We start from the raw sequence: 20398 nt of genomic DNA, 5'->3' as shown, positions 1-20398 counted from the left end.
TTTCAGTAATTGGTCAGATCCATTCGTCTATGTATGTCGTATTATCTCATTATCTTCTAAAGATCTTAGGACCTCATCCTTCAAGTAATTATTAAGCACAAAATATGACATTCAAAAACAGCATTACTAAGTTGTTCTAAAATAAGATGCTTCAGAAACATGTCTGAATTGTAGCAGAACAAGCAAAAGGTGATTTGTGACTTTGAAGCTGAACATTTTGTTGGCCTTTATTCATATTTTAATCCCATAGTTTTCACTTTTCAATTATCATCGATATTTTTTTAAACTTTAATCCTTAGTACTTCTCAACCATTCTACAACAAAACTTAATTTTCGTGAACTCAATTTTTGCATGGAATCAATTTAATTAAATAGAGCAGCTCAATGCTACATTTAGAAAATCTTCAAATCCAATAGTTACAGTTCCATTTTGTTGAGTGTCTCTGGCTCTAAATGCTTCAGTAAAGCGTTGGACTTGGACGCATAACACAATAAAGTTATCAACCGAAATTTTTCCGTCAGGGTCACTTCTTTTCGACAGAAAATTGATAAATTCCGGCGAAAATCGAAATCCCATTTGTGTCAAAGCTGAAACATAAAAATATTTTAACACTACACAGACACGACAGACAGACTAATAATTCTCGTTTTATATGAATTATTAATAATTTTAATAATAATTCTTCCATCTATATAACTACCACACTGCATCTTGGATAAATGTAATTGCAACAGTGTGAAACTAAATTTAAAAGATGTTTTTTTAACTAATACTTAAAGAATAGAAAATGATTTTCTTCGTCTCTATGGCATACCGCGGCAACGCCTAGTCTTTCGGCCACCAGCAGTATGCTTATTCTTGAAACTCACTCATACATTGATAGGATAAGGTTGTATACGTCTTAGTAGATATCGTTTTATAAAAAAATATACATTTATATAAAATATCTATACGATTCGTTTGAATCGAAATTTATACATACCTTTCGATAATTCCTGTTCGTCGATCTGTCCCGACTGATCCGTATCGTATGTTTTGAACACTGCTAACCACTGATTAATGTAAGTATATAACTTTTCAAACTCTTCAACGTTTATGTGCCCAGAACGGTCCTTATCAAACATTCCTGAAAGGACAAAAGGTGACTAAAGAACAATAATCTAAAAATGATTTTTGTGTGTCAGTCTATCTGTATCGATCTCGATATGCAGCATACATAATATCATGCTAAAACTAGTGTGTGTATTAAACTGAAATTGCTGCTGATTAAACTGTTACCTTTCTTTCTTTCATGAAGTGCATAAACTTAACACACGTAATTTAACTTTATTAACAAACAGAAGACAATAACTTATATTTACCTATCATCAAGTTACAAGCAGTTTCAGAAAATGTTTGCCCCTGTGCGTTAACTAGGGCGGCCTTTAATTCAGCCGCTGTTATATATCCCGATTGATCTTTATCCACAGCGCGAAACCATTGCACCACTTGAGGTGAGACGTTGCCTCCAGGACCGATTGAGGGATAAGGACCATGTCCCACTTCCAATTGTCCGCCCTGTGGTTGTCCATAACCTGGTTGACCATATCCTTGCTAAAATAAAATTTAAATATTTAAAAATATTGATACTGACCGGCTGTAACGAATTTTAAAAACTTTTTTTAATTCGACAGAATCAAAATAAGGTACAGTTAGTTAACATGGACGTCGCGTAGTTAGGCGGGTATGGGGTCCCCTTTACGTATGTATCCTAATAAGATAGCTTAGTTTATAATAGATTTGAATTGTCCTACTAGTCTATTGTACTTATTTGATAAAAAAGGGTCAAGAAACTAGATGCAAAATATAACAACTTTGCATTTTTGTGATTTAATTCGATTGTTGAGATAATACTTGTCGGTTGTTACCGTTGCTTTTTTGTGGGCCCCAGTCCCCACCCACATATTTTGATACATTGCATCAATATCATGGAATGCTGCGCCGCGCCACTATTAGAAAGGTAAACTTTTAAAGCTATTAGCTATAAAAATCATCTCAATTATTTTAAAAGTGGGTACTTACTAAATAAAAATATATAAATTGCTTAAAATATTTTATTCCATAAAGTAGGTATAAATAGCAGTATGTTACTAATATAATATTTACATGAGGGTTGTAGAAAAGTTACCAGGCATCTTGAAACAACTGTTCAAGCAATATTCATTAGCAATAACATTTATAGTAAGTAGAATATATAGGTACTTTTAGATTTACATCTTTTTAGTCTGCAGGATTCGTGGAATACAAAAGGCACCATATTTATTTTCTAAGGTTTATTTTAACGCCAGTACTATAAAATTATAATTCTATACAAGTAATATGACCCTTGTGTTCTGACTGGTCAAATTAAACAGCTATAAAGTGAATAAATTAAGTGCATTTAATTTCTGAAGGTACATTGTTATTGTAATTGTATAGGATCCCGATATAAAACGACCTTCACCGCGATGCTAATATGAAACATATTTTAAATTAAAGTTAATATCTCAATAAAATATAAATAATATATTGCAAATGGGTTGCCTAACATATTTCAGTTCAGAATAAGATTAATTAATTACTTATTGAAAATAGATTTTTTTAAACATTTCACCGGTTTCATTATTAAACAGTTTCAATCGAAAGTACCTATGACGCCCATAGAATATGCAAACGTTAGGTTGCCTATTTTTTTCCGGTCACTATTTGGTTGCCAGGTATAAACGGGTATTAAATGGTCAAATCGATACTAGCATTTTGCACCGGTCTACGAATATTTCGTTGTACTATTAAATTAACTTCAAAATTATAAACTATATTATAAAATTTCATATTGTCTATGGTTGTATGTTTGTCCTGAGAAAATGCACGTAAATATGTGGTATGCTTAGATTATAGATTGGTCTCCGCGCGCGCGCTACGACTAGATACCGCCGGCGTACTTGAAAAATGCGGCAACTTATAGTACGCCGAATTCGGCGTACCCAACTTAACCCAAGCCAGTCGTGTCACAAGCATTGTGTGGAGAGGGTGAACCGATAATTTATAAAGATTTTGAACAAAATCTGAAGTAAAATGCCTATTTGTGTCATAAAACTATTTAAAAATAATACATCAAAAAATAAGAAAGACACTGGGATCACGTACCATCACTAAGTATCGTATTATTCGAAATTTCTCCTTTACTTCGAAAAATTTTTCTACGAAAATACGACGCCATTCAGTGTTGCCGTATTGCATATCCAAAAAAATACACGTGGTTGAGGAAATATTTTAGCAATAATTTGAACTTTTTTTTTTCAATACTATTACTAACACATGTATAAAAAAGTATAATACAATAATTTATTTCTGTTTAACCATGTTTAACTGACTCATATATTATGTATGTTTTTTTTTTTTATTTCCGCTTTTTTACTTTTAAACAACCTTTGTGACTATAGTATAGTAGCGTCGCAAGTGGATTTGAGTCACATGTTCATGGATTCGATTCCAAGCCAGGTCAGGATGAAAAAAATATTTTTCAAACTTCTTTTCAAGATGCCAGATTTCCCATTTATGAGGTAAAATTTATGTAGCTGGCAGCCCAATTCTTCACACACACTAGCGTCTTTACAAATTGCCTAACACACACTACAGAAAAGAGTTGCCGCACTCACAGAGCTATTGTTTTTAGGTGGGGCGGTATCTAGTCGTAGCGCGCGCGCGGAGACCAATCCTTAATCTAAGGTGGTATGTATAAATTATGATTTTTCTTTTTAAAGTTATTTAACCAGAATGATAGTAATTGAACAATTTCTCACATAACATATTCAAACAAACTTAATTTACAACAAAGAGTCAACATAGCGTAAATTAGAATAGCTTCTGATTGAATAATTATCTGGGTTTATTTATGGAAACTTCCGTTATTCTTTACATAAAAATTATATATTATGTAGGTACCATTCAAAAGGAAAATTTTAAAGAATTCAAGTGAATACTAGCTACTGTTGATGATATAAATATTTATTTTCACTACTGTAATCCTGTTTACAAATTATTATGTACAATAAATATTATCTAATCAATAACCTCAAATCTATATTTTACAACTAAAGAAAGAAATATTGTGGTAATTTAATGCTATATCAATTATTGAAGGATTAGGCAATAGTCAATGGTTATTACATACACATAGTAAGCTCATTACACTTCATATTTTGCATGTGTAAGCAGTAAAACAGTCTTATGTTATTTATAGCCATAAAATACATTGATTTAAATTGTTAGACAGTGCGCGCACGAGCAACTTTGTCTCCGCAACTATTTTGTCTCTCCCACCCATGGGCTAGTATGAAAGTGCGCGCACGTAGCGACGCAACTCCCCATACAAATTGATGGGAGAGACAAAATAGTTGCGGAGACAAAGTTGCTCGTGCGCGCTAGCTCTTAAAGTGGATGTAAAAACTAAGGGTTGAGGCAAATTTCAGATCAATCCTATTTTTTTTTCGTATTATGATGTTACTAATAACTACAACATTATTATGGTTTATAGGTGAAGCTTTACATTACTTTGTGCCCATTTACATTGTTTAATCTCAGCACTTCTCTAATTACATAATTTCTAAGCTTAATTTTCCTTATCTTAATCAAGTCTATCAATTATTGTTACTTGGTTATATTATTTGTTACAGGCAATATAAAAATAATTTTAAAAAGCTGCACTGCAAAAATATGTCAAGTAACTTACTCAGTAAATCAAGTAAAAAAAAATTGTTAATACAATTCATCAAAACAAACATTAATTCAATGTAGCTACCATACAATCACATGAAAGTTGAAATTACAGGCAAATGACAATAACATTATGTAAATTAGAATAAATCTTATTCACTAGTTCTAATTATATTTATTGCCTAAATATAAAGATAAGAAAATAACAAGATTCAAACAAACACATAAATGACATTCAGTCTTTACATCAAACCAATACTGGCAAGTTTATTACATTTTGTACTAAAATAAATGTATATAAAACACTAATGAACAATGCTTTTCCACTAACAACAAATACTGAGGCACTGTATAAGTTTCACTTCGTTAGAGTAGTTTAATTATGTTAAAATATATACTATATATATGTATGTAGATAGATAGATAAAAAGGTAACAATTATAACTATGAATAAATATTGGCATACAGTTAGTGAAAATGCAATGTTTTAACAACAATATTCATTAAAAATTTAATACAAATACATCATAATATACTTAAACATTACCACTGTGACTAGAAAAACTATAAGTAGCTGGTGTGACACACACTTGAATAGACGGTTTGAAGGAAGAAGGTAGAAGCTTATGTGCTTCTGGCACTGGGGAATAACTATGACATAAAGCAGTCTCAAAATGCACTTGTTCACTTCTATCAGTGGGCACACCATCAAAACTAGTTTGTTTCGCAGAGTCACCTGTACCACTGTCCTTACATGAAGAATGTTCAGATATATTATCGGGGAACATATGAGGAGAGTCACTGTCACTATGCACTACTTGTGTCATTTTCACACTTTCGGTGGGATAGTTACGCACAGCACCTGCCATACGTCTGCGAGTATGATAGATAATAACAACCCAAATTATTGATGTGCCAACTGCACAGCACACTACCGTTATTACAATAATACCTGTCATATTTTCCTCCTTCACCATTATTGCAACAGGTGGTAATACTTTCAATTCTATCATATCTTTTTTGGTTCCCAAGTCATTTGTTATTTCACACTCATAATGACCTGCATCACTTGACTTGGCACCAATAATAATTAACAATTGATCATTACCAGTAAGATAATGACGTTCAGAGGGCACAATGGGTGTACCATCTTTAAACCATTTTAATACTGGAGTTGGAGACCCTTGGACCATACACTGTAGGACCACTGATTCACCACTAGTTACCTCTTTATTCTCTAGTACTCTTATGAAGGAGGGTTCTTGTAAAACAGTCAATGTTGCATTTGCTATGATAGTACCAGCTGGATTTTTTGCTGCGCAGCTGTAAACACCCATATCTGTAGTTTTTGCATTTACTATAAAGAATAAATGATCTGTTGGCATAACATTCATTCTCCTCTCTCTGGCTGCTGGAAAATCATTGCCACCATCTTTTTTCCATGATATTTCTGGTGGTGGATCTCCTGTAGCAGCACAATTCAATGTGACTGTCTCACCAGTTTTCACTGTTACATTAGTGGGTGTTTTCAAAAAACGTGGAAATGTCACAATATTCATTTTAGCTTTTGAAGAATAAGTTGTTCCAAATTTATTGCTTACCACACACTGATATTTTCCAGAGTCTGTATGTGATACGTCAGGAATCATTAATACAGATGTAGCTTGTTGCCCTTTATGCGTCAAAGTGACATTTTCATATACCACAGGATTACTAACATTGCCATTATTCTTTCTCCATAGAAAAGTCATATTGCTAAAAGGATTTGAAGTAGCAGAACACACTAGATTTGCAGAGCGATTTTTGATAGCTAAATGTGATTTGGGATGTTCAACAATTTTGGGTTTAGGTGAATCACCACAATTTTCTTCTTTAAGTTTAGATATTAATGTACCACGAACTTCAGCTGGGTATGCACATGTAGCAGTTACTAACTTTGAATCTAATTTCTCTCTAATCCATTTAACCATCCAAAGAATATTACAATCACAAAGCAGAGATGAAGTGTTAAAATGGAGTTTTCTTATTTTTGTCATGGAATCAAATGCATGCTGTTGTATTGATGTAATATTATTGTTTCTTAGATCCAATTCTACAACATTTGTTAAGCCTTCAAATGCTCTAGAGCTTATTGATTTAATATGATTTGCAGATAGACTAAAAGTTATTAAATTTGTTAATTTTGAAAAGGGTCCAGACATGTCTTCTACAGTCCATGATATTTTGTTGTTATTCAAGTATAGTGACTGCAATTGTATAATATGACTAAAAGCTTCCTGTGATATTGATGATATATTGTTGCTACTTAAATTTAGTGTATGGAGGTTGGTAAGATGTTGGAAAGTACGGCCTTCTATTTGTATTATATAATTATGAGATAAATCCAACACCTCTAAATTTGTACACAACTCCCAGGAACCAATATCAATGTGTGATATTAAATTATTAGACAATGATAATGTTGTTAACGATTCAAGGCCATACATCCAACCTTTAGATATACTCTTAATTTTATTGTGATCCAATTGCAGTAAATTCACAGATTTAAATCCAAAAAAGGCACCATCCATGATGTTTTCTATATTATTGTACTTGATTTTCAAAACAGTCAAATTGGAGAGTCCTTGAAAAAGTAGACCATTGATAACATGCAGTTTATTATGATTGAGTTCCAATGTTTTCAAATTAGATTGATACATAAATAAATGATTAGGTAATGATAATATTTCATTTCTGTTCAGTTTTAAAGTGATAAGGTTAGTTAAATTGTTTAGAGCTCCATCCTGAATCACTTTAATATGATTACTATTTAAACTCAATGTTCTCATTGAACTATTTGCCGGAAATCGGCCGACGTCTATTGACATGATGCTATTTCTGTTTAGACTAACTTCTTGTATTTGATGTTGATCAATAAAACTCGGAATGCGTTGTATCGCATTTTTGTCAAGTTTTAATATCTTTAATGATATTAACTTATCCAATCCTTCAGTGACGCCTTCATTCAACTTATTGTAGCTTATGTCCAGTTGTTCCACCCACTTAGGAATTCTTGGCACGATTACCAAATTTTTTTTTGAACAATCTACATATTGTTCCAAGCAGTCACATTTTTGAGGGCATTCATTATTTTCAGCGAGCGTAAAACATCGCAATAACATCAAAATCGTCGTCACAATGCGTATAATATGGGAGACTCCCATTTTTATGCATCGAAGAAGCTCGATTCATTGAATGCAACCGATGTTTTGTTCTTGTTCTTACATAATTCAAACAAAAATATGTTTACACTTAGAGTTCCCACAAAAGTCCGCTTAATAGCACTTTATTAACGCATTACATTTTGTCACTAATACGCAATATAACACAGAAAAACAACACCACTCATTATTTACAGCTCTCAACACGACCGCCATTTTCTTTAATGACAAAGACGATAGAAAATGTATATGTAGTAGAAACGAGTTTTCTATTGTGTATCTTTACTCAATAGATGGCGTTACTATCTATATAGCTGAATTTGATATTTTTGGTAGGCTGTGGTTGTAAGACATTCAAATGCATATTTACATTATATTTATATCTTTGTAGCTTACTAATTCAAAATAATACTTACTTACTTATTAATAATGTTGTGTACGTACTATGGATTTAAATTTCAGTTATTCTATTTAAATAAAGATATTATTAGCCATAGTCCATTGTTTAGGCATGAACACCCCCTTAATGGTTGACCGTTTTTGATAAAATTATATAAATACTTGTGAAAAAAAAGATAGGTATACCTTAGGGGCTTAGGGTTTATTATTCAGATGCAAGAGGATTGACACCTTATAATTTGTTATAGGATTTAAGGCATTAAAAATGAGTATGGCTATGCAATAAACAATTTTTGCAATTATTTTTTAATAGGTACATTTTAAAAAACATTATACTAAGTAAGTAATGTTTTTCATAAGAAAGAACAAAAAAATGTTGATAATAAACTATACATAATTTTATGAATTTACACTTGCAATACTTAATTACAAACTGATTAAAATATAATAAAGTATGAATATGAAAATAATTGTTATTTTGAGCGGATTGGACTGGGATGGATGCCTCTGGGATCTATTTTATGTCTGTCTCATTCTACGATGTTGAGAAAAAGAGATAAAAGAAAAGAAATAATCACAATATATCTCTTATTTGTTATTTTTTGACTTGTTTTCAACCAACTTTAAAAACAGGAGTTCTCAATTCACTTCAAAACTTTCAACTGGGTGAGTTCCATTGAATTGAAATTTTGATTATTTCATTTAAATTTTCAATTTTATCACTTCATTTAAAGTAGTAAGTAAGTAAGAAGTTAATTTTTAAAAAGTTGCAACATTTAAAGCCATCATTGCAAAACAGAATGAAAAATTATTACACACAAAAATATGAGGATGTTATTGAACTCAGCTTTAGCTTGCCATTCAAATTTCAAATACATAATATTATGTATAAAACAACTAATTGTTTGACATAGCATATTACACATGATTATTATTAAACAAATATACAGTCAATAGTTAATAGTTATCCATCACACAACTCAACCTGCTGATAAGTAGACCATGTGCTATCCATAAATAAGTTTTTGGTTTGAAAAATGTGTATTGTGTACCAAACAGCTTAAAATACTAAAGTATGAGATTACTGTTAGATTGGTTACTTACATAAGCCATAGTGATTTATTGTGATTGTTGTTCTAGATCCTGTGAACACAAATAAATATTCTAAGATTTGTATAGTTATAACATAGTCGTATACATGCACTTATATTCACGAATATAAAAATATGTAAGCACATATATGTCAATTAAAGGTGTTTCACAAACATTCTCATTGGAAAGGTTAAATGCATATAATTACAATTTACATACAAATTTTACTAAAACAATAAACTAATAATAATTTTATTTCGATATTGGAAAGTCTTACATAAAACATCAATATTTTTACAACTTGATATTACAATGGCATCCAAAACCTTTCCGCTATGAATGTTTTTAGTGCATACAATAACCAAGTGGTTTTAGAAGTTTACATTGTTTGGTGAGAATACATTAAAATATGGGAAATTAATTTTGTGTAAGCATGTTGTGAGTACTTAAATTTTTATTTTTTTGTATAGTGTTGTGCAAATAAATATTTGGGTTTACTGAAGTTTTATGATATATACGAAGTCTTACTTATATTTTATTTTCGATTTTAAATTGATTATCACTAAGTAGCGAAGTTGACCTGAAAAATAAAGAGAAACATAAAAATATTAAGTTTTGGATAAGGTATATTACTTGGGAATACAAAGTGAATATGAATTTGTTCTATTACCTTAACGTTTTATTTAAAAGATATACGAGTCCGGATGATTCTATTAATTACCGTAATAAAATAATTATTTTCTCTACAAAAGTTTTAATTATGTCTAATTACTAGTAAGACAAATCACCTCTAATTTGTTATTGACATTTGACAGAGCAAGTAATGTTCTTGACATTGATTTTGACGTAGGAAAATAACACAAAGATAAGCTGTTCTGTGAAGATAAGCATACCATTCTCGGGACCGGACGATGTGAAAGACAGGTATTGAAATGAACATTTTACTTACCCCCGATATCGGATCGGATAATGTGAAAACGCTCTAAGTATGCAATAGTGGCATTATCCTACGTAGCCAGTCACATAGCCAGTGCCGTGCAGTGAATGACTGAAACAACGATTTATTTCATAATTATTAGCACAAACAATTAACATTTTGCACCACAGAGCAAGTAATATAATATGCACAGCCACATAACTAAAATTCTTTCTAACTAAAATTATTTCTATGAATCTCGGAGCAATTAACTAGCCTGGAGAAGTAACAATTAATTGAACAATAACGCACTAGTTTGGCCTTTCTAGCTTATGGCAAAATGTCATGCGAAAAAAGAGGACAGATATATGTCAGTTCGACAGTTTGAAATGACATGTAGCCATTTCAATTTGTTTTGATCACCAGTCTGGTGATCATCGCTTGGTTATTTTAATAATTTTTTTTGAAGTGAAAAACGAGTGTTTTAGTTTAATTTGTTATTTTATGAAAAGACAATTGACTAAAGATTACATGGCTTGTGTTGTTTACGGCTGTAAAAGCCGTAGTACTGGGAAATCGGATGAAGATAGGAATTTGTCATTTCACAGGTTAGTGTTTTGATCAATTATTTTGTTAATTGTGTTATAAATAAGTGAATTTACGTTATTTTCATAATCATCTATTTTTTATCTAACCGTAATCATTGAAATGAAATCATGATCAGCTTAGTTTTTAGAAAAAATGCAAAATATAACTTCCATAGTGTTGTGCAATTATCGATACTTGAGTAGGAACGAAGTACTTCATTGATAATGACTGCTTTAAGTTAGGAGAAAAAAAGGTATTTAAGTATGGATTTTATTGTTATTTGCAGGTTTCTGGCTTGAGAAAAATTAAAAGATGTTCGGGTTAAAGCTATAGCACAGGGAAAATTGGAAGCCTTCAAAACATTCTCGGATTTGTTCAAATCATTTCGAATCAGACGGGAAGAAAAGTAAAGTGCTTTGCAGAGATGCTGTGCCACAAGTTTACGGTGGCATCTATTTTAAATAATAAATATTGTTATTTGGTAATTAAGTATCGAATTAAAATGTTGTAAAAAAAAATTAAATGTTTATTTGTTTTATTTGAAGAAATTTATTTTAAACTAGAGGTGCCCCGCGTGTTCTCTGGGAACAAACAAACAATTTTTTCCCGTGGGAATGAGTTATTTTCCCGCGGTAAATTGTAGCCTATATGTTATTCTGATGTTTAAACTATAAATTAAAATTTAATTGTAAAGTTTCATAAAAACTCATTCAGTAGTTTTTACGTGAAAGAGTATCAAATGTCCATTCTTATATATTTTCGCTTCTATAATATTAGTAGGATACGATTATTGATTTGTAAAATGATCAACCAGGTGGAAGTCAGATTCGCGCACGAAGGGTTCCGTATAATTCTATGAATGAATCTATGAAAACAGGAAAAAATACGTACCTTTTTACGAAACCATAAAAAAAACCTAAACCGAAATACCTAATAATATTTTTTTATAAATACCACTACCATACAATGCAAGGCAGTCAGTACGCATCGTAAATGAATAATTCCAAATAGATTCGTGTAAATTATCTTCAAGCAATTTTATAACTCAATTTTTTTATTTATCGATATTTTAGTATTCGATAAATTTATGGCAAGCACTATTTTTAGAACAAAAAGTGGCTACATGTGGATTTGAATGCCAAGCCGATAACAGTGTGTTGTCTCTTTCTATCGCACTAATTAGGGTATTGAATAAAAGAGAGCCACTATATAAGAAACGTTCAATTAATTGTTACTTCTCCAGGCTTGTTAATTCCTCCGAGCTATGAATGGTGGAATAATACCACAGAGTAAGTAATAGGTTATAGGTATTTATTTAAGCCACATTTAAGCTTCTCTCTGCCAAACACGTCAAACCACCGTCAAACTCAAAGTCACAATCGTCAATCGTTTATTTTGTCACGACTCACGTACCTATTTATTAATTTATTTATGTAGAATACAATAATACATTAATAAGAAATAAATATCAAAGTTATTTCCTCTCAAAACAAATAAGCATTTAACAATTAACTTATATCAACAGATTTGAACTAAACACAATGGAAACATATGAAAGTGTGTTACTTGTTAAAAATGAAGTTTTTGTATTTAAAATACCTCCTCGGACTACCAATAGAGGATACAGGTAAGAGCTAAATAGTTTTAACTGAGTATAAATTTTATAATGTTACGTTTTTTCTAACTATTGCTTATCTTAGGGCAGCTGATTGGAACTTACAAGAACCTCAATGGACGGGGCGTATGCGTTTAGTCGCGAAAGGCGACGAGTTAATCATGAAGTTGGAAGATAAAACTTCTGGAGAACTATTCGCGAAATGTCCTATAGATAAATATCCTGGAGTTGCCCTTGAGTCTGTGACAGACAGCTCTAGGTATTTTGTTGTGAAAATACAAGATGACAATGGTAAGTAATTGTGTCATCCTCAGAAAATAAGAATAAATTGTAATTATTTATATTTATGATTTTTTAAGCTCAATTAAAATCACAAGTAGGGTTTATGGTACTTCTACATTATAACATTTATTTTCTAGGTCGAAGTGCTTACATTGGCCTTGGTTTTGGAGATAGATCAGATTCTTTTGACCTTAATGTTGCACTTCAAGATCATTTCAAACACTTGAGAAATGAGCAACAATCAGACCAGGGGCAGCAGCAGCAGCTTGATCTCAGTTTTAAGGATGGAGAAACAATAAAAATTAACATGAAAATAACGGTATGAAAATAGGTTTATCTTTCCTCTATTTTATATGAAATTTTTAATTTTATTCCTGTATGTTGTAACAAATATTTTGCTATTTTTGTTTTTTTGTCAGTAAATGCCCACTTATAATTATTGTTGGAACTCAACCTTATGTGTATTGAATGTATTTTTCTAAGCACATCTCATGACAGACTACTTAAGTTTTGCTCTATTTAAATAATACCATTAGAAATAATTGTCAAGCTTAATTAATCATGCCTATTTATACAGAATATTTCTCATTTTATTGTTTATTTTAGAAGAAAGACGGTAGTGAAGCAAGCAGACCCCGTCGCACGGGGGGTGTAGGTGGGGGCTTGTTGCCACCACCACCAGGCGGTTCCAAACTACCACCACCACCTTCGCCACAACACGTGCCTACTCCATCATCAGCTAATCCCACTGGGTCTAACACTGAGTGGGGTGATTTCAATTCTGCTGGGTATGTAGTCACTTGATATTGTATTATTTACTAGCTTTCCGCCCGCGGCTTCGCCCGCGTTTTCAAAGAAAAACCTGTTCCCATAGGATTTCCGGGATAAAACCTATCCTATGTCCTTTCTCGGGTATCAAAATATCTCTATACCAAATTTCATGCAAATTGGTTCAGTAGTTAAGGCGTGATTGAGTAACAGACAGACAGACAGAGTTACTTTCGCATTTATAATATTAGTATGGATTAAAAAAAAAATTGTAATAAACTTGTAAATAAAACTCCAAATGACTTAATAGATTGCTTTATTGAATAAAAATATTTTTGTAGTGCTAACAGTAACCTATAGATACTTAATAGTTAGTTATCATTGCATAAAGCAGTAGTGATTCCTGTTTGACCTTTCCATTTGCATTATTGCAAATTGCAATATTCATAGTAGATAAGAATTAATAACAATTTCTTTATGGTAAAAATAATTTTTTATTACTTACAACTGTTTATATTTACCATGTTTGCAATTTGCATACCTATAGCATGAATCTTCACTATTGATATTTATAGTCTTAATTTTATTCTATTGATTCAATAAAAATTTCATATACATTATTTACTTAGGATTATTTAAAACTGCTAATTTTTTATTATTTTTATATTTCAGAACTGCAAGTCAAAAGCCAACAACCCCAGCGAATCAACAGAATTGGGTTCAATTTTGAAGTTATTGAAATGTATATATATATAATACGTTGATGTATGCTGTTTAGGGTGTTGCACAATACTTACATAATTTACTTAACCAATTAGTCAGTTATATACTTAATTGAAAAATATTAACTGTGTAAAAATTCCAGTCATCTAAAATTGTTCATAAACAGCTATAAGAGTTTTGTTATGGGTGTGCATTCATATTATATAATATATAAAAAATATTGAAATGTAATTACTAATTATACTGAAGGCATCTTTATAATAACAGCACATTATTTATAGCATACAGTATTCATCGAATTTTTATTTGGATAGATCAGGGATGGGCTACCATATTTGTGTTTACTTATAACTTTTATGTTTTACTGTAGGATATCTTGATAGAATGAGAAAGACTCATAAAAATCGGTGTATAATCATATAATTGTGTTATTACCGGCCATTATACGAAAGAATGAAGATGTTTAGAACAATATCTATCGTACATTCAATCTTTTCTTTAATTTATTGATCCTACAATGACAGTCTGTGGCATACCGAAGAGAAGGAATTTGTAATAAGCAATCAAAAGCTTCATACTCCAAATAAACATTTGTTCAGCAACACCCAATCGACAATGTTGCCGAAAACTGTATTATTGTTGCCATTCCTTGGAAAAGTTCTTATGAGAACTTGTAATATCAACTCTTCAATACACAATGTTGCAATGTGAAAATCGATCATTTCATAGTATAATGTTGACAGTAAACATGTCGATTGATATAGTTAGCAAATGTTTATGAATATGGGGCTTAGGGCGCTTTCAAATCCAAAAGCTCGCGGTGCCCCACTGTTGCCGCACCGAGCGTTTTGTGTGAAAAAAGATCGTCCGTGCGCTGTACGTCTAACGCGTCCGACACGAAACGCATAATTTGAAAGTGCCCTTATGAATGCTAACGTAAATAAAAAGCATTAAAAGTCTTGCGCCGAGTAGATATTATGTGCTCAATACTACACGTCCGAATATCTCTGATCTGAATATGTTTAACTGTTTTTATATTGCGGTTTTTTGCTGTGCTTTGAGCGAAGAAAGAGCACATTACAAATAACCAAGTAGGTCGTAGACATGACAATAATAATTTGAGTACTTTTCTTCCTTAATTATAAAACAATAATGAAATACCACTTCAACTAGTGATATTAACGTCAGTACAAAGAAAAATAATCAATGATTCGATTGTAACTTTTTATGAACCTATCCCAGTTAAATGTGCTTTGATCTATTATTTATTATTGCCTTTGTTACATATCTCTAGGCTTATCACTTTCTAACTGTAGAATATAAAAAATATGTGAAAATGTATAATTATTTCGCAATTGTACTTTAATGTTTAATCATTGGCAACTTGCATAGTTGTACTACATATTATAACGTTGTTAATTGTATTGGTGTGACTTAGAGCGTAGTAATTGGAGTATAGAGACTATAGACGGCTCACGATAATTAAAATACGATGATTTATTTTGTTTCCAGAAGAAAAAATGTCGACAGAAGTCTACAAGAAGTGGTATATTTTTTTTTTTTGGAAGAACATTTGTGTAGACTCAAAAGTATACATGGCAGTTATATGAAGTAAAGTGAATTGTAAAGATATACAGTGTGGAAATTTTCGATGGGCCCTGGAGGGAAAGTACTTGAAATACTGGAGATAAGAAATTTTGCTGAATGTATTCCATTTTAGAGATAATATGTGTCGAAAATATCTACTAGTTTAAGACCTATTTGCGTCGATTTGAAGAATGAAATAACAAATTTCAATTTTTAAGTTAGTTCGATTCCCGGTCGATGCAAGTGAATTTTCGAAAATCTTCGAAAATAAAGGAATGTTTCCTTTCAGCAAAACTCGCTATCACCAGTATTTCAAGTACTTTCCCTCCAGGGCCATCGAAAATTTCCACATTGTATAATGTATAATGAGAATCAATATTTCGTTGCTGTTCTTGCCTAATGATACCTTATTAGTTATCATTGAGCATTTAGATGATAAATGAATGATGTTATTTCGTTAGTTAATGCGTCATAACGCAGTTTTTTACCATCTGGCACTTACTTCATAGGCTATTATCACATATTTAAAGTAGTTATTAATAGGTACATATTTTGTTATTGTGTACGAGTGTATGCAATAGTGTATAATATAATCTTTATCTGTATATGATGTGTTACTCATACCGTTTATAATTATTAATTATTATTTACTTTATATAACTATCTACCACTACATTTCTGACTTGTGCAATAAAGTGAGTTGGGGTAAGACCGGACGGATTTTAGACGTATTGAAATGGCTCGTAGGTGCGACGCCCGGGATCTAAAGGTCGATGCAAAACAAAAAGTACCACCACAAGTAGTTGCCACCGTAAAAAAATACGCTCGTATTCGCCGAATTTTTGATGTTTACGTTCTTACCCCATGTCCGGACTTACCCCAACTCACCTACATTATATTATTTACTTTTGGCTTACTTACTATAATAAGATATAGGATTGAGCGTTTTCTTATGGAATTAAAATTAGCAATCTCAATGTATTTACATGTATCTATTAGAACAGTTAAATCTATTATCATATATGTATCATATAGAAAAACATTAAACGCTACGAATTGTCATTTTTAGGATCGTCGGTTAAAATAAAAAAGGGATTATTATTCGTACTCTATTGTTGGCTAACTCTACGTTATGCTATGTAAAATATTTTCAAAGCTCTCCCGATAAAAATATAACGTTAGCGTACATTTGTTTCATTTAAATTCTTAAGTAGTCAGAAATGAAGGTGGTTAGTATTTTTAAATTATTAACTAGCTATAGGTAGCTGTCGTAGATTGTTTTTGCTCTAAATCAACGTTGATGAAAATATGAAAATTGTTAAAAAGAACAGGTCGCACATAGATATTTATGTAAATAGCAGATAAGTGAAGATAAAACAATTATTTATATCATGTACCTACATCCTTTATTTTCTTACATAAAGATGATCTGTTCTTGGTATTCTACTTGATGATGTACAAAAATAAATCAAAAACAGTTACAACTGCCGCATTTTTATTTAAGCTCTGGTTGCTGATATAAGAAAACTCAAATCAGTCAAACTTGATTCTAGAATCTTCTATGGTAAACTATGTCAATGTGATCAGTTCAGGATAAGTATATGAACTCATTTTGTCTCGAACTCAGTTCTTTACGTCGGTGTGATTCAGGCTGGCTGATGCTCATGATTTTAGAATAGCCGAAACAAGGAAAGAAAATAAACATATGAATAATTGTTGTTTGTTTAATTACAGATGTTTAATTTTATGTATATGTAAACAACAGGAGAATGGACAGTTTTCACGGTAGGCTCTTCAAAATAACTTTTTCCGCGCTCAATTACATCACGACGGAGACACTTTTTGTTTTATAAAATTCAATGCTTTTAAAGCCGGTCGTTAGGGCATAGTACCTACATATAAAAAAATAAAATAAAATACGTCATACACAATTTTTAAGACTTAAGTTTTCGATTAGTAGATACGTGTACAAGTATATTTTACGGTTTACCATAACCATTAATCTATCATTAGAAATTAGAATGAGATCATGAAACATGCACCTTACCTAAGTTTTCACATATTGACAACGATTAGGAAATCATTGTCAACTCATCATACTATTACTCATACTAATACATATTATAAAGCTGAAGACTTTGTTTGTTTGTTTGTTTGAACGCGCTAATCTCAGGAGCTACTGGTCCGATTTGAAAAATTATTTCGGTGTTAGATAGCCCATTTATCGAGGAAGGCTAAAGGCTATAGGTATACCTATCATCACGCTAAGATCAACAGGAGCGGAGCAATGCGGGTGAAACCGCGAGCCACAGCTATTTATTATAAAATGCTATCCTACAAACTTTCCATCAGCCAGCGCCTAATACGTTTAACCCCTGCGTGATTATATTAGATTGAGATTGTTATGTTTAATGTGCTTCAGAAAACTGAGGAGGGCGACACAGAAATTCCATTAACGAGGATCCAAAGTGAAGAAAGCGAAAGTGCCTTGCGCATTTTAATAGTACCTAACCTATTATTTTCTGAAATGTCGAGAATACGTTGGATGTGGATAGTTCGTGTTTTTGTAAATGTTTTGTAAGAGTTTTATCAGAATTATACCAGGAGGAGCAATAATTATGTTAATGCTTTACAGTCTACAATAAAGAAGAACTCCTCCCCTGTATAAATAGCTAGCCAAAATATCCACTACATTTAAGAAGAAATAAAGCTATATCTGTTATTGAATTACCCCTGAAACCAACATTTAGACTATATAAATATTAAATATTTATGGGTTCGAATTATAGATAAACGATAAGATTATACAGCTGACTAATGTATAAAAAGTACCATTACTATTTAACAACTATAAACAACAACAACCTTCACACGTCCTGTAAATTGTAGGTAGGTACAACCATGTACAACTTCGTTAAAAATATAACCATTTTACAAATTAATAACGTTCCTTTCTTTGCTTTTATGTTAAGGCTTTTCATTTTACAAAATTCATGTCGGTAATGAATACGCTGTAGAGATTTAAGATCTTAATGAGCAAGGTTGAGAGTTTAGATTGTTGTAGGTACCAACGTATGAGTAGGTATGTATGTTGGAGAAATTACCTACTTGGTCCAAATGAGTTTCCTTAGAGGACATGGATGTGAAAAGCGGATGTCATTACTGGAATAGCGAAGTTGACCTAGAAGTGGGTAATTTCCAGAGAATTTATAATTACCTACCCACGAAATCTACATGTGAAAATTTTTGAAATGTTTATAGAATCTCTTCCATTTAGATCCAGATTTAACACAGAAAATATATTAACAGGACTTCTCCGTGTCCTCAAACCTTTAAAAACCTATAGTTTTTAACCGACTTCAAAAAAAGGAGGAGGTTATCAATTCGGCCGGTATATTTTTTTTTAAATTTATCTACCTAATCTAGTGTTTGTATTGAAATAATATAGGTAGTAAGAGTAGCGTTAGCTACTACATATTAAGTATTCTGTGGTAAGAGCCTATTAGGTATAGGTAAACTCACAGACATATTAAGATGTCTGTGTATATAAACTATTTCTTAAGTTCATCTGACAAACAAATCATCTAACAAACTTCGTACCAATTATAGATACTTAGTACTTACATGTAAAGAGATTTATTACCACTTACTTGCTTACCTAAATCACATTATAGCGAATGCTTTACAGTTATTAAATTCTCAGTTTAATCTTTGCTGAGCTTTATATGCGGTAAATTAAGGGACGGGAATAAACACGGCGAATTGTATGCAAATCTCACTAATCCGATTTAATCTTTTAGTACGCTTAGAACTATAAGTACACGAGACACGTTCTTCACAATAATTTAACGTTATTCAAAAGGTGGTATGTAGGTAGGTAACATTCTGAAATATCGATACCTCTAATCCTCGGATTTAGAACTACCTATATTTTATCTGGCTCTAGAATCTAATCATTGCATGGCTCTCTTTTGTCCCAGATTTATTTAGGAAATAATGCTACAATAAGTAGATATCTAGGTATATACGAGAAGAGAGTGCTCATTCACTAAATTCTAGAGCTCACTCGATAGATAGGATTAAAGGAAATATTTTTTATATATCGATGTCACGAAGCTGAAAACATTTATGGAGCTGAAATTCATCAAGACACAACTACACAAGATGTGTAAGTTGTAACTATCATACAGACCTTCCGCTATTAGGTTACATTCTTTTAGAGGAGTCCTTCAACATGGTTAAGGTTTAAATTTATATTAATTTATCTGATGATTAATGAAATAATATTATTAACTATTTATGTACATACGTACAATATTATTTGCCATTTCTCATTCAGATATACCTGGTATACATCAGGTATAGGTTTGAATGGTAAAACTGCGGATAGAGTAGGTAACTACCTAGTTATGGTCAAATATTTTTTTTTAATTATCCAAACGGTCAACGCTATTGAATAATTCAGTTTAAAATTTTGTTTTTTTTATAGCATT

General features: G+C 31.5%; 2 protein-coding genes across 4 annotated transcripts; one reads left to right on the top strand and one right to left on the bottom strand.

The window, feature by feature from the left end:
- Window positions 1-345: 345 nt before the first annotated feature.
- On the bottom strand, window positions 346-10400 carry Pef (penta-EF-hand domain containing protein peflin). 3 transcript variants are annotated; one of them, XM_089699128.1, is made up of 6 exons: window positions 10376-10400; window positions 9955-10006; window positions 9439-9477; window positions 1363-1594; window positions 984-1127; window positions 346-588 (listed from the first exon to the last, which is right to left on the bottom strand). In XM_089699128.1, exons 3-6 carry the CDS (start codon window positions 9445-9447, stop codon window positions 368-370), a joined length of 606 nt encoding a protein of 201 aa, XP_089555254.1. In that variant the 5' UTR covers window positions 9448-9477; window positions 9955-10006; window positions 10376-10400; the 3' UTR covers window positions 346-367. The 3 variants fall into 3 exon arrangements, with proteins under 3 accessions (XP_089555254.1, XP_089555252.1, XP_089555255.1); XM_089699126.1 differs by lacking the exon at window positions 10376-10400 and adding an exon at window positions 10097-10250; XM_089699129.1 differs by lacking the exons at window positions 9439-9477; window positions 9955-10006; window positions 10376-10400 and adding an exon at window positions 7627-8174.
- Window positions 10401-12289: 1889 nt separating this feature from the next.
- On the top strand, window positions 12290-17389 carry LOC149485815 (NECAP-like protein CG9132). The gene is made up of 5 exons (XM_089699113.1): window positions 12290-12557; window positions 12631-12836; window positions 12965-13146; window positions 13434-13615; window positions 14268-17389. The coding sequence occupies exons 1-5, from the start codon at window positions 12472-12474 to the stop codon at window positions 14323-14325; spliced, it is 714 nt and encodes a 237-aa protein (XP_089555239.1). The 5' UTR covers window positions 12290-12471; the 3' UTR covers window positions 14326-17389.
- Window positions 17390-20398: the final 3009 nt, after the last annotated feature.

This window comes from Colias philodice, chromosome 9 (assembly GCF_061535455.1).
Source record: "Colias philodice isolate Cphi_HAF_F1 chromosome 9, ilColPhil1 Martin Lab GWU primary, whole genome shotgun sequence".
In the NCBI taxonomy this organism is placed as follows: Eukaryota; Metazoa; Arthropoda; class Insecta; order Lepidoptera; family Pieridae; genus Colias; species Colias philodice.
Note: the sequence above shows the minus strand (reverse complement) of the source record. Positions and strands in the feature narration are given on the sequence as shown.